General features: G+C 39.4%; 1 protein-coding gene across 3 annotated transcripts in view; it reads right to left on the reverse strand.

Annotated features, from left to right (window-relative positions):
* Positions 1-1,996: 1,996 nt before the first annotated feature.
* The window catches only part of ppp4r4 (protein phosphatase 4, regulatory subunit 4), a 231,166-nt gene continuing 216,335 nt past the window's right edge, over positions 1,997-16,827 (reverse strand). For all 3 annotated transcript variants that reach the window (XM_059962617.1, XM_059962616.1, XM_059962606.1), the window contains 5 exons: positions 15,136-15,187; positions 8,201-8,306; positions 7,394-7,458; positions 6,798-6,924; positions 1,997-4,318 (listed from right to left, as the gene is read on the reverse strand). In XM_059962617.1, coding sequence (XP_059818600.1) covers positions 4,294-4,318; positions 6,798-6,924; positions 7,394-7,458; positions 8,201-8,306; positions 15,136-15,187 — 375 coding nt within the window. In that variant the 3' untranslated portion in view covers positions 1,997-4,293. The remainder of the gene's footprint in view (positions 4,319-6,797; positions 6,925-7,393; positions 7,459-8,200; positions 8,307-15,135; positions 15,188-16,827) is intronic.

Below are 16,827 nucleotides of genomic sequence, written 5' to 3' on the forward strand. Positions count from 1 at the left end.
TCATTGGTACTGGAAGGTGTTGTGCTAACCACTATGCTACCATATTGCCCCATATAAGTCTTATGGTTGTCATACTTATCTGCATTGAAATACATTTGCCACTCCTCAGTCTGGTTCCCTAACTGATAAAGATCCTCTTTTAATCTATGATAACCTTCTGCACTATCAACAACACCTCCTACTTTTGTATCAGCCATACACTTACCAATCAAACCTTGTGCATTTGCATCTAAATACTTTATATAACTAACAAGGGTCCCAACGCTGACCCCAGTGGCACACCACCATTCACTGCCTCCATCTAGAGAAGAACCTTCAGACACTACCCTCTGCTTCCTACCTCAGATCCGATTTTGAAGCCACCTAACCTGCTCTCTCATGAGACCGACCTTTCAGAGCAGCCTGCCATGCAGGGCCTTGTAAAAGTCCTTGCTAAAGCTCAAGTAGACAACATCCCTGCCCTACGCTCATCTGGAGAAAAATAGCTGTGGCTTCTCAGTTAAGGAAGAAACATGTCTACAACAAAAACAAAGTGAGAATCTTAATGTTCTCATTGCTACCATCAGGAAGGAGGTACAGGAGCCTGAAGGTATACACTCAATGATTCAGGAACAGCTTCTTCCCCTCTGCCATCCAATTTCAGGATGAGCATTGAACCCATGAACAGTACCTCACTGCTTTTTTTTATTTTTATTTTGCAATTCTTATTTAATTTTAACTATTTTATACCTACTATATACCTATATAGTATATACCTACTGTAATTCAAGTTTTATTCATTAGGTATTGCACTGTACTGCTGCACAAAACAACAAATTTCACAATATTTGCCAGTAACATTAAACCTGATTCTGACCCCGATAAGAAGCCACTCTTGCATAAATGTGCAGTTGCATCACAATTTAGATAACGAGGGCCCTGTCCTCAAACTCGAGGTGAAATTGTTCATCAAGGTTGTTCTACTTAGTATTCAGCTGAGAACTGAGAACCAATAACAGTAAAAATCAATTAATTGGGACTTTGGTGGTGTTGGGCTATCAAATTTTAGGGATTATTGGTTGATTTTCTATTCATACTCCAACATGATTTCCTTAAGGTTGCCATAGCTATGGAAAGTGGAGAAGGGTCAGTGGGGTCAAGCTCCCACTATCTTTTAAATGCTCCCAATTGCGTGCATCTCTAATAGCTTCTGACAACTAAGTCCAGCTCCTGGCCTTCACATGAGGCTTACCTACTCGGCCCGGCAGAACTGTTTCTACTGACAAAAGAAGGGGCAAAGACAGATTACTGGTGCCTTAAAATCAGTCACTTTGAGCAAATGAGGTTTATCAATCATGTTTGGCAGCTCATCTTGGAGAAGGCTTTGGGAGTAAACCATGAGGGAAAATCCAGCGCTGGAGTCCCTAATGCTGACTGGCAATTCCTGTGATGTTGCTGGTATCTAAATGCATCGATCTCCGTCATTCCTTTGGGTTCATCAGCTGTGTGGAGAGGGGGAGCTCGCTGCATGGGCAACAGCTTGCTCTCCATATTGTGCTGCCCTGGCTTGCATATCAGGTAAATAGCTGAGACACAACATCCATGGTCAACTCCAACCAACAGAGGGGCCTTGACTCCATTACAATTCTGATTCAATTTTTAATGTCATATAGCAACATTTCAGTAAGCTCGGTAAATCTCAAGGGAACATGGGAACAGGGTCCCAGTACATTCAGGGATCATGTGGATCAGATACAAAACCATTGGGATTTTCAAATAGTCATATAGCGTATTATTTGAATTTTGTTTAATTTTTGTCAGACAACTCTAGATCTCATTCTTACAATCTCTTCATTCTAATCAGCCCGCCTTCCATTAATTAGCATAAGAAGCTATCATTCAACAGTCAACGACAGTAGAGAATTTCTTTATCGTCATATGAAGAAACAAAAAAAATGCATTAAAATGCAGTAATTACATGCAGGTTTTGTGAAAAATAATGAAGAACAAGAACATGTTGAGTTTCTATTTGGTGTTTAGAATTTATTTTAAAATATGTAACATACAATTGTAACAGAATTGAAGGTGACAATACTGTACCTATTTAAAGATTTTCACAAAGCCAGATTTTTTGGACTGCATAGCTCAATCTGATTAAGGCCATATTTACACCAGTTTGCACATGGATTTCATAACACTGTTTATATATATATATATATTCCTGTAGCAGTAGGCATGTGAAAGGAATATATGCAAAATAAGCTTTAAATATCATGAGACATGCAAAAGAAAATAAAAAATTAAATAGTTTTCACTTTCCTTATGAAAAACTGTATCTGCATTTGCTTTTACATGCTTACAATGTAACTTGTTATTATACACTGTTATTTACAATATATGGCAAAATGATAGGATAATCTTGCAGAAGTCTGACTTAGTCTTAAGAACGGAAAAAGGTACAATAGGGTTTTGAATCAAATATTAGATCAGAATAACATTGGGATCTCAAAATCATTGGGAAAAATAAAATATACTGTATCCTAAACATTTTACAATGAGAAATTAAATTCAATACTAGAAATTTATTACAAATCTCTGGTTACCAAAAACTATTTCAAACTGTCATCAGGTGGCAACATGAAAAGACAGACCTTGTGAAATGCACATACAGTGCCTCAAACTATATTAGTAATGCAGGCCAACAACTGCTAATACTGATATTTTGCATATCATGTGGTGTAGACAGCTTTTGCACTGTGTGCTAAGCTTCATTAAAACAAAACATCTTTTACCCTTCAGAATAACACAAAGAAAAACACTTAACATTTATAGGTAAGTTGTTACATTCAGTTTTAAGAGCTAGTACTAATTGCACTATTGTAAAATCAACACAAAATGACTTTGACAGGTTTCTTGAATTTCTGGGTCACTTAATGCTGGCATGATAAGCCACTGTCAGTAAGGACAACACACTGATATTTTCATCACACTAACAGGGTCAGAGCAAACTGAATCAGCAATTGCCAAGCAGTGCTAGCAAAAGTAAATTCAGCTCTATGGGAAAGATCTACCTTATCTTCAGTTGGCATCCATAATGGCACATTGGCTGAAATACAATCTAGATTTTTCTGAACTGAGTCAGTAATACCAGTATTGTGAGTTCATTACATTAGACTTCACCAAGATATGCTAAAAATAGCATACCCTTCTGAGACAGAATAATAACCTCCACTCCAGCAATTTTGATCAGAAATATACAAGTCACAAATTAATGGGACATGTAAATTTTGCGCCAGAATTATCTCATTACTAATTTAAGCAAACAACCTTCCACATTTTAAGGGATACTCTTTCAATATTTGACACCTATTTATTTGAAAGGTGATTTCCCTATATTACATGCAGCAGATTTCCATTATCTCCTTTGTGTGTAAGGTTTGTCAGTCCAAAAGACTGCTCCAATAATCTCTTCTTTTGCCCAAAGACTAACTACATTCCAATTAAGAAGCAAGTAAAATCAATACATTAGGCAGACATGCCTCTTTGGAAAAGGCTCTGAACTCACAATTTACTCACCTGAAGTGAAGCTCAGTTTAGCAAATTCATCACTGAAGGTGAGGCAGATTAAGCTGTGTGGAGCAACTTCCACAGTGAACTAAGATTTGCCGAAAATTTAAGCTCTTGAAACTTTATTTCATAGCTCATCTGTTTAATAAACCTCCATTATTTGAACTAATTAGCTAGTTTGGGATCATATTTGAAATCATTCAACTTGCGTATAGGTTCTTTTTAGTTTCTCCAAAGGGAGAAGTTGAAATTTCCACCTATCATTCAAAAGTAAATGTTTGAAACTACCATGGCTGGTTATGATGCACATTCCTAACAGGTTTGGGAGTACACAAGGATACATCATGTTCGCTTACCCTTTACATGCCTTGCAAACAGAAATATTGAAAACAAAGCATTGAGACATAAATCATATATTGTTTTAATTTCTTTATTCCTATCTATAATGGTGGTTGTGGAAGTTAGGTAATACCTTTTTAATGAATTTTAAACACTGTGTAATAAACAAGAATATATGCAAAAATATTCAAAGAGCAAGTCATGGACAATAAAATGAGAATAAGTTACTTCTGCAGAGACACAAATACAGTCTTCAATTTGGAATGAATCTTCCTCCAAATCAGTCAGAAAACTACATTATTTCCTCACAGCTTGCAAAATCAGCAAACAGTCACTGAAACTTGCCTTTAAGGAAGTCACTGATGCATGTTATCAAATGTTTGATCATGGAATGTAACATTTCTTCCATTAAGGGTTTGATTTTCTGCTTTTCCTTTGAAAAAGATAATGCATATTTAATAAGACACAATGCATCTTATTCAATACATACTTGAAATTAAAACCCTTTTATCCACATGAGGCTTTTTTCATATATACATAAAACTGGGAATCCCATTGTATCCAAGGTGATAAATAGGTTGGCTAAAATGTTATTAATCCATATTGATACCGACCTTGGATTACAATTTCACAATGGAATATTCAGCCGAGTTTGAATAGAAAACAGCTAGAGATGCACTATGGAGTAAAGCTCATTTCCCTCTTCTCCTGCGGATTGATCCACACAAATGCTCAAAACCATAGGGAGTATTCTAATTGGATGCATCTCCATCTAGTATGGAGGGGCAATACACAGGATCAGAACAAATTGCAAAAAATTGTAAATTCAGCCAGCTCCATCATTGACACTAGCCTCCCCCACATTGAGAATATTTTCAAAACCTGATGCCTCAAAAAGGCAGCATCCATCATTAGGGACACTCATAACCAGTACATGCCCTCTTCTCATTGCTATCCTCAAGGAGGAGATGCAGGAGTGTCAAGACACACACTCAACATTTCAGGATCAGCTTCTTCCCCTCCACCATCAGATTTTTGAATGAACAATGAACCCATGTACAATACTTTAATATTTGTTGCTCTCTTTTTGGGCTACTTATTTAATTTATATATGTTTCTTATTGTAATTTACAGTTTTTTAAATTTTTTATGCATTTCTACAACACTACAACAAAAAAAAACTCAAGACCAAAATAAGAGATTAATACAGTGCAAGATAAACATACAATGATAATATGATTCAAAATACTGATAAAAAAGCACCCACACTAAAGTCGTGTAAAGTTAGTACCAAACCCCGCAAGAAAAAAAAACTCCAGACCAACCACAGCAAAATGTAGGAAATATAAATCAGAACATTCAAACCCCTAAAACTGTACATGAAAATAAGAACAAAAGATAATAATGCCTACTATCAAGAAAAAAAAGCTGAAAGTAAGGGACTGAAAAAAAAACTTAGTCTAAGGAAAAGTTATGAAAATATTCAAGAAAAGGTCCCTACACCTTATGAGACTTTATGTCCGAATTAAGAAGTGAGTAGTGAATCTTTTCAAGGTCTAAACAGGACATAATATCATTAGCCATTGAGCATGCGTGGGTGGGGCAACATTTTTCCACCAAAGGAGAATTAAACATCTAGCCAGAAGAGAAGCAGAAAATAATGTTTGACGTTTAGTTGGACTCAAATGTATATCTGTCTCACCCAAGGAGCCAAAAAGAGCAATCAGAGGGTTAGGTTCTAAGTGGCAATACAGGTTTTTATGATGTATTGCACGGTACTACTGCCGCAAAACAATGAAATTCACAACATATGCCAATAATATTAAATCTGATTCTGAAAATACCTCACAGTGGGTTGCTTTCAAGGTACTGCTAATCAGCATTCAGAAAATAGCAAGACACCAGGGTGAAAAGGTAAAAAGATGTGATGATGGTCCGATAATCATCTTTGGTTCTGACCCCATGATAGTGTAATTCATTGAGTTTGGAAGACCACATTCAGCATATGAAATGACCCTGAATTAGAACTAAAATTGGGACAGGCAAGTGAGTGGAAATCATACTCTGCCGCAGGTGTGCACTAAGGAAATGGAATGGAAAAATGCCTGCCTTAATCAATCCCAAATTTGATTCCTAGCCAGCAAATGGTCTCTGCTCTACTATTGCAGCTGTGTTTGCCCATTTCTGACTCTGTCTCTGTGAAGGGTAAGGGAATACAAAAGACTTAATTCCCTTTCCAGATAATAAACTTTGCTTAACAATAAAATTTGTTGATGTAGTGTAGAATGATTGAGTCAATGGCACAATCAATTACTTGCTTACGCAAAGAATGACTACTTTGAGAATGAGAGAAGACAAAGTAACTGCAGCTCTGGAACCACTTAGTGAAGATATGATGCTTTTGGGAAAATAGGGAAAAAGAGTATTCCATCTTCTCCAGCCCTTTACCTTTTCCACCTATCACCTCCCGACATCATACTCTAACCCTCTCTAATTTCATGTTTATTGCTATCTGACTGTACATATATAAAACCAAATAAAACAATGTTCATCCACACCATCTTTTACCCACATCACAACCATCATGTAAACCAAAATGTTACCATAAATAAGTTAATAAGATGTAGTTAACAATGCATGCAGTGTACAGCATAGGTAAAGAGTACCCTACACACCTGCTTCACCTATCATCTTCCACCTTGGACTCCTTCCCCTCCCCCCACCTCTCCAGTCCTGATGAAGGGTCTCAGCCCAAAACATCAACTATTTAGTCCTCTCTATAGGTGCTCTCCAGCCTGCTGAGTTCCTGTGGCAATTTGTGTGTGTTACTCGAGGGAGTAAATAGGCATCATCTTGATTTTCAAAATGGTTTCTCTACAAACAGAGTAACATACTTGGATACACAGACTTACAAGTTAAACTTTTTTGGAAGGGTATCTTTGCTTCCATTTGGTTTTTGCTCATTGGAATAAAAACGCGAACAAGATGGCAGATGGGAAAGCCCACCAGAAGCTGAAGAATGACTCTGAGATGTTGAATCTGAATTAAAACACAAAACCACATATTGTTACACAAGTTTCTTTGATGGCTATTTCTTTGACACAATATTAATGCAACTCATCAACATATAAGATTTGTTTGCAGATTTGAACTTTGCAGAAATTTTTATTATCATTTTGGCATAAAAATGTGAAAATATTCAATTTTTTAGTAATATATAGAATGTTACAACTCCACCAAACTCCACTGTGAAAGGAATAGGGTTAGGTATGGGGCTAGCAACCCCATTCCATTAAAATCCCAGAGCTACAAAAACACCAAAGACCTCATCCCAGGGAGAGGAAGGACACCAAGAAGATAGGCTACACTTGGGACAAAGTGGAAGACTGGCCCAGGACACAGGATTCTGGCAGGATATGCCCTAGTAGAGGTGATGAGCTTAAGTACTTAAGTAATATCGAGTGCTACAATGCTGCGCAAACATGCTGTACATATGCAGATTTCTTACCAAATGGCAGCAGGGCATTTTTTGCAGTTGGAGCAATTTGCGAGTTAGATATTGCAGTGAGCTTCCTGAAAAATAAGCATTACAAATGTTGCAATTGAGATTTATTTCAGTAGCCAAAAATAATTCAACAGATATACAAATGGGTCAGAACTTACTAAAAAAAAGAACATTCCTGTAAATTCTGGTTAATTACAGTATATTTAAAGCTCTGGACAAGTTAACTATGAGCTTAACATTTAAATTCATCAGCTCACAAAAGAATACTTTGGAATGCATGCCTGTGTTTTGACCTTGATTCATGCACATATACCAGTGTGCATGAAAATGATTACAATGCTGCATATCTGCATAAAGAGTACTCAACAATTATATGCTGCATTAGTTGCAGCATGCAATTATACTATTTTTTAAAAATTTGGTTATATCATCAACACAGTAAGGCATCTCCGATGGCAACACTGAGTGAATATTAAGCCAAGGACTGTGTTAATAACCTGATTAAAGTTGTAAAATAATTAGCAGAAATTATAATAAAACTATCATTGATTTTGATGGCTCTGAAGCAAATGTGAATTAAAAGTACTTATTTTCACAACAATAAAGATTAAACTGGTTTTTCTCCCCCTATAGAATAGAACTTTTATTCTGGATGATTTTGGTTAGGTTAAAAGATCAGATTTTTGTCAAATGAACTTAGTATCACTTTGAATAAGACATGCGAAGATGGAAAATTACAAAAAGAATGAATGGTTTGGGGTTTCTAGTTCCCTCAATTTTAAGATATTTTACTCCTATCATCTTACTTACATTGTGGGCTTATCAGAAATAAGCTTTGGTGGTGCCACTCGAGCCCCAAGTGAACGACTACGGGCTAACTTATTCTTCTTCTTCCCATCCTTGTTAAGAGATGAAACTAAGTTAAAAAAAAATAAGTATTTGATTTTAATATTGGAAGGTGAAATATAAGGCAGCAGTAGAAACAGCTCACAGAATATTTGAGAATACAGCAGATTGAAATAAGACCATAAGGTACAGGAGCAGAATTAGGCCATTTTGCCGATCAAGTCTGCTCCACCATTTCAACATGCCTGGTCCAATTTTCTTCTCAACCCCAATCTCCTGCCTTCCTCCCATATCCCTTCATGCCCTGACCAATCAAGAATCTATCAACCTCTGCTTTAACTATACATAAAGATTTGGCTTCCACAGCTGCCTGTGGCAACAAACTCCACAGATTCACCACCCTCTGGTTAAAGAAATTCCTCCTCATCTCTGTTCTAAAAGGATGCCGCTCTATTCAGAGGCTGTGTCCTCTGGTCTTAGACTCTCCCACCATAGGAAACATCCTGAATTGAATTGAATTGAATTGACTTTATTGCGTATATCCTTACCCTTTGTGATTTTTATAAATATCCTGAATGAGGAAGTGGAGGGATGGGTTAGTAAGTTTGCTGATGACACGAAGGTTGGAGGTGTTGTGGATAGTGTGGAGAGCTGTCAGAGGTTACAGTGGGACATTGACAGGATGCCAAACAGGGCTGAGAAGTGGCAGATGGAGTTCAACCCAGATAAGTGTGAAGTGGTTCATTTTGGTAGGTCAAATATGATGGCAGAATATAGTATTAATGGTAATAATCTTGGCAGTGTGGAGGATCAGGGGGATCTTGGGGTTGATTCTGTGGTTAAGAAGGCATACGGTGTATTGGCCTTCATCAATCGTGGAACTGAATTTAGGAGCTGAGTGGTAACATTGAAGCTAAATCGGATCCTGGTCAGACCCCACTTGGAGTATTGTGCTCAGTTCCAGTCACCTCACTCCAGGAAGGATGCGGAAGCCATAGAAAGGATGCAGAGGAGATTTACAAGGACGTTGCCTGGATTGGGGAGCATGCCTTATGAAAACAGGTTGAGTGAACTTGGCCTTTTTTCCTTGGAGTAACAGAAGATGAGAGGTGACCTGATAGAGGTGTACAAGATGATGAGAGGTATTGATTGTGTGGATAGTCAGAGGCCTTTTCCCAGGGCTGAAATGGTTGCCACAAGAGGACACAGGTTTAAAGGGCTGGGGAGCAGGTACAGAGGAGATGTCAGAGGTAGGTTTTTTTACTCAGAGAGTGGTAAGTGCGTGGAATAGGCTGCCGGTAATGGTGGTGGAGGCGGATACGATAGGGTCTTTTAAGAGACTTTTGGATAGGTACATAGAACTTAGAAAAATAGAGGGCTATGGGTAAGCCTAGTCATTTCTAAGGTAGGGACATGTTTGGCAGAACTTTGAGGGTCGAAGGGCCTGTATTGTGTTGTAGGTTTTCTATGTTTCTATATATGAGTAAAAATCTTTATGTTTCGTCTCCATCTAAATGTGCGATGTGCAATTTATAGTCATTTGTAATAAGTGAAATGTACAACAGGACAGTCAATATAACATAGACTCCTCTCTACATCCACTCTATCAGGGCCTTTCACCATTGACAGGTTTCAACAAGGTCACCCCTCATTCTTCTGAATTCTAGAAAATCCAGTTGCCCAGAGCCATCAAATGTTCTTCGTAAGACAAGCCATTCAATCTCCGAATCAGTTTTTGTGAACAACCTTTGCACCCTCTCCAGTTTCAGCACATCCTTTTTAAGATAAGCTGCCCAAAAATGTTCACAATACTCCAAGTGAGGCCTTATCAGGTATTTATAAAGGCACAACTTTGTATAGTTGTTTTTATATTCTAGTCCTCTTGAAATGAATGTTAACATTGCATTTGCCTTCCTGACCAATGACTTAATCTGAAAATTAACATTTAGATAATCCTGCACAATGACTTCCAAGTCCCTTTGCACCACAGTTTCTTTTAGATTTTCTTTCCAAATAGAAAATAGTCAACCCTTTGATTTCTTCTACCAAAGTGCATGACTTTAAAAACTGTATTCTATCTGCCATTTCTTTGCCCATTCTCCTAATCTATCCAAGTCCTTCTGTATCCTCTCTACTTCCTCAGAACTACTTGCTCCTCCACCTATTTTCATATTGCCTGCAAACCTTGCAATCAACCGATCAATTCCATCATCCAAATTATTGACATATAATCGAAAAAGAATTGGTCTCAACACAGACTCCTGTGGAACACCACTATTCACTGGCATCCAGCCAGAAAAGGCTCCCTTTATTCCCAGTCTTTGCCTCCTACCAATCAGCCACTGCTTTATCCATGCTAGAAACTCTTCTTCTGTCGAACTGCATGACAATGTACAGCTAGCACTGTATTCCATCTGCCATTTCTTTGCCCATTCTCCTGATCTGTTCAAGTCCTTCAGTAGCCTCTCTACTTCCTCAAAATTGCCTGTCCCTCCACCTGTCTTCATATCGGTGCAGATTTTGCAACAATGCTATCAATTCCATCATCCAAATCATTGACATATAACTTAAAACAAATCGGTCAGACCCTTGTGGAACACCACTAGTCACCAGCAACCAACCAGAAAAGGCTCCCTTTATTCCCACTCTTTGCCTGCTACTAATTAACCTCTGCTTTATCCATGCTAGAATTTTTCCTGTAATACCATAGGCTCATAGCTTGTTATGTAGCCTCATGTGTGGCACCTTGTCAAAGGCCTTCAAAAAATCCAAGTACACAACATCAACCAATTCTCCATCGTCTATTCTGCTAGTTATTTTTTCAAAGAATTCCAAAAGATTGGACAGGCAGGATTTTCCCTTAAGAGAGCCATGCTGACAACGGCCTGTTTTATCATGTGCTTCGAAATAACCTGAGACCTCATCCTTAATAATTGACTCCGACATCTTCCCAACCACTGAGGTCAGACTAACTGGCCTACTTTCTTCTGTTTCTCTCCCTTCTTGAAGAGTGGAGAGACATTTGCAATTTTCCACTCTTCCAGAACCATTCCAGAATCTATTGATTCTTGAAGGATCATTATTAATGCCTCCATGATCTCTTCAGCCACCTCTTTCAGAACTCTGGGGTGTACACCATCTGGTCCAGGTGACTTATCTACCTTAAGAGCTTTCAGTTTCCCAGAATCTTCTCTCTAATTTTGGTAGCTTCACACAGTCCATTATCCCTGACTCCTGCAACTTCCACCATACTGCTATTGACTTTCACCGTGAAAATTGATTCAAAATATTTATTCACTTCATCCACCATTTCTTTGCCCCCCCTCCCATTACTACCTCTCCAGCATCATTTTTCAATTCTGCAATATCAACTCTCACCTTTTACACTTTATGCACTGGAAGAAAATTTCAGTATTTAATATTATTGGCTGGCTTTAATACTATTGGCCATTCCACTTTTACCTTCTTAGTGACTTTTTTAGTTGCTTTTGGTGGTTTTAAAAAGCTTTCCAATCCTCCAACTTCCCTCTAATTTTTGCTCTATTATACGTGATCTCTTAGACTTTTATGTTCGCTTTGATTTATCTTGTTAGCCACGGTTATGTCATGTTTCTTTAAGAATATTTCTTCCTTTTTGGGACACATATATCCTGTGCCTTCTGAAATGCTTCCAGAAATGCCCACTATTGTTTCCCTGCTAGTGTTCTTTTCCAATCAATTCACAACAACTCCTCTCTCATGCATCTGTAATTCCCTTTACTCCTCTGTATTACTGACACATGTGACTTCAGCTTCTTGTCAGATTTCAGGGTGAATTTGATCATATTATGATCACTTTCCCCTAAGCGTTCTTGTACCTTAAGGTCTCTAATCAATTCTGGTTCATTGCATAACACCCAATCCAGAATAGCTGATCCTCTAGTGGGCTCAACCACAAGTGGTTCTAAAAAGCCATCCCATAGACATTCTAGAAATTCTGCCTATGGAAGTCCCCTATGATTGTTGTAATATTGTTCTTTTGGCATGCATTTTCTATAGTCCATTGTACTTTGTAGGCCACATCATTACAACTGTTTGGGGGTCTGCATATAACTCCCATCAGAGTCTTTTTACCCTTGCAATTCCTTAGCTCTATCTACAATGATTCAACACCTTCTGACCCTATTTCACCTTCTTCTAGTGATTAGATTTCATTTTTACCAACAAAACAACACTGCCCCCTCTGCCTTTCTGTCTGTCCTTTCGATGCAATGATTATCCTTGGCCATTAAGCTCCCAGCTATAATCTTCTTTCAGCCATGATTCAGGGAGGCTTACAACATCAAAACTGCCAAACTGCAGCTGTGCTGCAAGTTCATCAACCTTATTCCATATACTGCATACATTCAAATGCAGTATCTTCAGTCTATATTGATCCTTTTTGATTTTGTCCATGCTTTACGTTGCAACTCTTCCTGTTGACAGCAATTTTGCCCTCCCCACTACACAACTGTCTCTGTTTGTAAAACCAGCTACCTCATCTTCAGCACTATCATCCACCTTTCCTACCATATTTCTTTTATTGAAATGTATGTAGCTTAGGACACTAGTCACACACCATGCTCAACCTTTCGATTCCTGACTTTGTCTGAGGTCTTACCAACATCTGCCTCCACAGCCTCTCCACTAACTGCCCTGGTCCCATCCCCCTAGTCTTCATCATACTGCCCTGGTCCCATCCCCCTGGTCTCTTCATCATACTGCCCTGGTCGCATCCCCTAGTCTCTTCATCATACTGCCCTGGTCCCTTCCCCCAGTCTTCATCATACTGCCCTGGTCCCATCCCCTCGTCTCTTCATCTTACTGCCCTGGTCCCATCCCTCTAGTCTCTTCATCATACTGCCCTGGTCCCATCCCCCTGGTCTTCATCATACTGCCCTGGTACCATCCCCCAGTCTTCATCATACTGCCCTGGTCCCATCCCCCTCATCTCTTCATCTTACTGCCCTGGTCCCATCCCCCTAGTCTCTTCATCTTCCTGCCCTGGTCCCATCCCCCTAGTCTTCATCATACTGCCCTGGTCCCATCCCCCTAGTCTCTTCATCTTCCTGCCCTGGTCCCATCCCCCCAGTCTTCATCATACTGCCCTGGTCACATCCCCCTCATCTCTTCATCTTACTGCCCTGGTCCCATCCCCCTAGTCTCTTCATCTTCCTGCCCTGGTCCCATCCCCCTAGTCTTCATCATACTGCCCTGGTCCCATCCCCCGGTCTTCATCATACTGCCCTGGTCCCATCCCCCTCGTCTCTTCATCTTACTGCCCTGGTCCCATCCCCCTAGTCTCTTCATCTTCCTGCCCTGGTCCCATCCCCCTAGTCTTCATCATACTGCCCTGGTCCCATCCCCCGGTCTTCATCATACTGCCCTGGTCCCATCCCCCTCGTCTCTTCATCTTACTGCCCTGGTCCCATCCCCCTAGTCTTCATCATACTACCCTGGTCCCATCCCCTCGTCTCTTCATCATACTGCCCTGGTCACATCCCCTCGTCTCTTCATCATACTGCCCTGGTCCCATCCCCCAGTCTTCATCATATTGCCCTGGTCACATCCCCTCATCTCTTCATCATACTGCCCTGGTCCCATCCCCCGGTCTTCATCATACTGCCCTGGTCCCATCCCCCAGTCTTCATCATACTGCCCTGGTCCCATCCCCCGGTCTTCATCATACTGCCCTGGTCCCATCCCCCAGTCTTCATCATACTGCCCTGGTCCCATCCCCCGGTCTTCATCATACTGCCCTGGTTCCATCCCCCTGGTCTTCATCTTACTGCCCTGGTTTCTATATTTAGACAGCTAGGGTGCAACATCCATGGTCGACCCTTACTGACAGAGGCCTCATTGTTAATGTGGGTAGTTGTAAAGGGGAAAACCAGGATGGTAAATTTGTCCTTCTACTGTCTGTATTACTTAACATGAAACAACAATAACATCTCAGAAAGCAAGGCATCAGTAAATGTGCATTCATTACTCTGAAATCTCCTTAATATTAATTAATACTTGCAGAATAAAAAAGGAATTCCATTAAGGAAAATACACCATAGAATAGATTCCATTTTATACATGATTGATTCAAGTAAAAAGTTTTATCCTGACTGCTTCAGTCATTTCTATAACATTAAAATGTTATATTCTTGGGTCACACTTACTCAGAAATAGTACTAAACATACGAAAGTCTGCAGATGCTGGAAATCCAGAGCAACACACACGAATGCTGGAGGAGTAGCAGGGTAGACAGCATCTATGGAAATGAATAAGCAGTCAACATTTCAGGCCGACATCCTTCATCAGGATTCAGTCTGAAACCTGGACTGTTTATTCATTTCCATAGATACTGCCTGACCTGCTGAGTTCCTGCAGCATCTTGCGTGTATTACTCTGGATTTCCAGCATCTGCAGAATCTCTTGTGTTTAACACATGCAACCAGTTTAGATTTACAGAGTTGTATTTTTGCAATATCCTTCCCTCATGGGGGGAGGTGTTGGTGGCAAGCAGTATGGGCAAGGAGAGATAGAGCAGAGTGGGAGGGACTGGTTTGCTGTCTGGTATGTTGAACATTTCTACTATCTTCTGCTTTTATTTCAGATTTCCTGCATTTGCAAATTTTTGAATTTCATTTACTCTCAAAAAAGTTTGATGCCTGCTTTAGTTTACCTCCACAGTCACCCCAATTAATTTTATAGGGTGGGTTTCACAAAGAGGTTGTATACAACCTTTGTATACAACTAACAACAAAACCTTTTGCAAAGTTGTCATCTATTTGTATTCAAGTAGTGATAAAACTTGCTTTCAAAAATAACGAAATTGCAGGAAAATATTATGTGCTCAACAGTTATCAAATTAGAACAAAAGGAAACTCACCTAATTTCTTTTCATTCACTGCCTTGCTTTCTATTCGTTTTTCCATGTCTTCCTGTTGAGCAAAATATTGGACTGTTTTTTATTAAGTATTAATAATGCAACGGTCCCTTAAGATTGTCATAGCCAGTGAAGCTCCCACTGGCTATTAACTGTTCCCAATGACATGCGCCTCAAATAGCCTCTGACAACCAAGTCCTGCTCTTGGCTTTCATGTGTGGCTTAGCTACTCAGCCCCGCTGAACTGCTTCTACTGACAGGAGGAAGGGCAAAGGCAGGTTACTGGCACCTTAAAACCAGCAGCTTTGAGCAGATGGGGCTCATCAGACATGGTTGTCAGCTCATCTAGGAGAAGGAAAACTCTGATCTCAAACCTCTGTTACCTTATTGCTATACTCAGTCATGGAAAGGCTTCAGGAGTAAACCACGAGGGAAAAGTCTGGAGCTGGTGTCCATAAGGCAGTCCAAAATTGAGTTCAACACTGACTGGCAACTCATGCAACACTGCTGGTGCCAAGCTCTATTGGTGTCAGCTGCTCTTTTGGATCCATCAGCTGTGAGGAAAGGGGGAGCCTGCAGCATGGCAACAATTTGCTCTCCATATCTCGCACTGCCCTGACTTAAGTATCACAAAGACAGCTACGACACAAAATCCATAGTTAACTCTGACCAACAGACAGTCTCATTAATGCAAGGAAAGGATGCAGAAAACCTTTGCGAATAAGAATATGAAGCACAGGGGAAAAATAATGTTGTCATGGGATCAATAAAAAGGTAACAAAAATTACTGATGTGAGCATGGCAGCATAGGATGTCTATTCAAAATCCAAAGTAAATTTATTATATCAAAGTAGATATATGTCACCAAATACTACCTTGCGATTTATTTACTTGTAGGCATTTACAGGAAAATAAATTTTGTGTGTGTTGCATAGAAGATTCAAGATTCATTTATTATCAAAGAATGTATAAATTATACAACCTTGAGATTTTCTTGCTCACAGGTAGCCACAAAACAAGAAACCCGAAAGAACCAAATTAAAGGAAAAAAGAATGAAAATAAAACAAAAGACCAACATTTGTTGCGCAAGAGAAAGAAAAAATAAAAATCAAGTAAATAATTGAAGTGAACAACAACAGCATTCTGAAACAAAATTGAACCAGAACTTATGAAAAAAAAAGAAGTCTGACAAAAGATTCAGACTTCAGCAAGCCTTTAACAAGAGCTTTTATGTTAGGTTGGCCTTGAAGGTTAGATTGCCTAGGATCCAGGGCAAGGTAGTCAGCTGGATATACAATAGGATTGGTGGAACAGAAGAAGGTTGATTGTGGAGAGTTGTCATTCAAACTGGAGACCTGTGACCAGTGTAATGCCACAGGCCCATTATTCTTTGGATGACAATGTTATTAACATGGTTAGGAACATTGCGAGGACACCAAGATTAGTCATGTCTTGGACTAATACAGGTAGTTATTTATGATTACAGCAGGATCTAGATGAAATGGGAAGTGGATCAAGGAATAGCAGATGGAAGTTTAACTTGGACAAGTGCAAAGGGTTGTGGATATATAGAACCAGCTGCCAAGAGGAAGCTGTAGAGGTAGGTTTGAATATGCTGTTTAAAAGATATTGTGACAGGCACATGGATGTAAAAGGTTGAGAGAGATAAGGGCCAAATGCAGGCAAATGGGACC

Source organism: Hypanus sabinus, chromosome 2 (assembly GCF_030144855.1).
Source record: "Hypanus sabinus isolate sHypSab1 chromosome 2, sHypSab1.hap1, whole genome shotgun sequence".
Classification (NCBI taxonomy): Eukaryota; Metazoa; Chordata; class Chondrichthyes; order Myliobatiformes; family Dasyatidae; genus Hypanus; species Hypanus sabinus.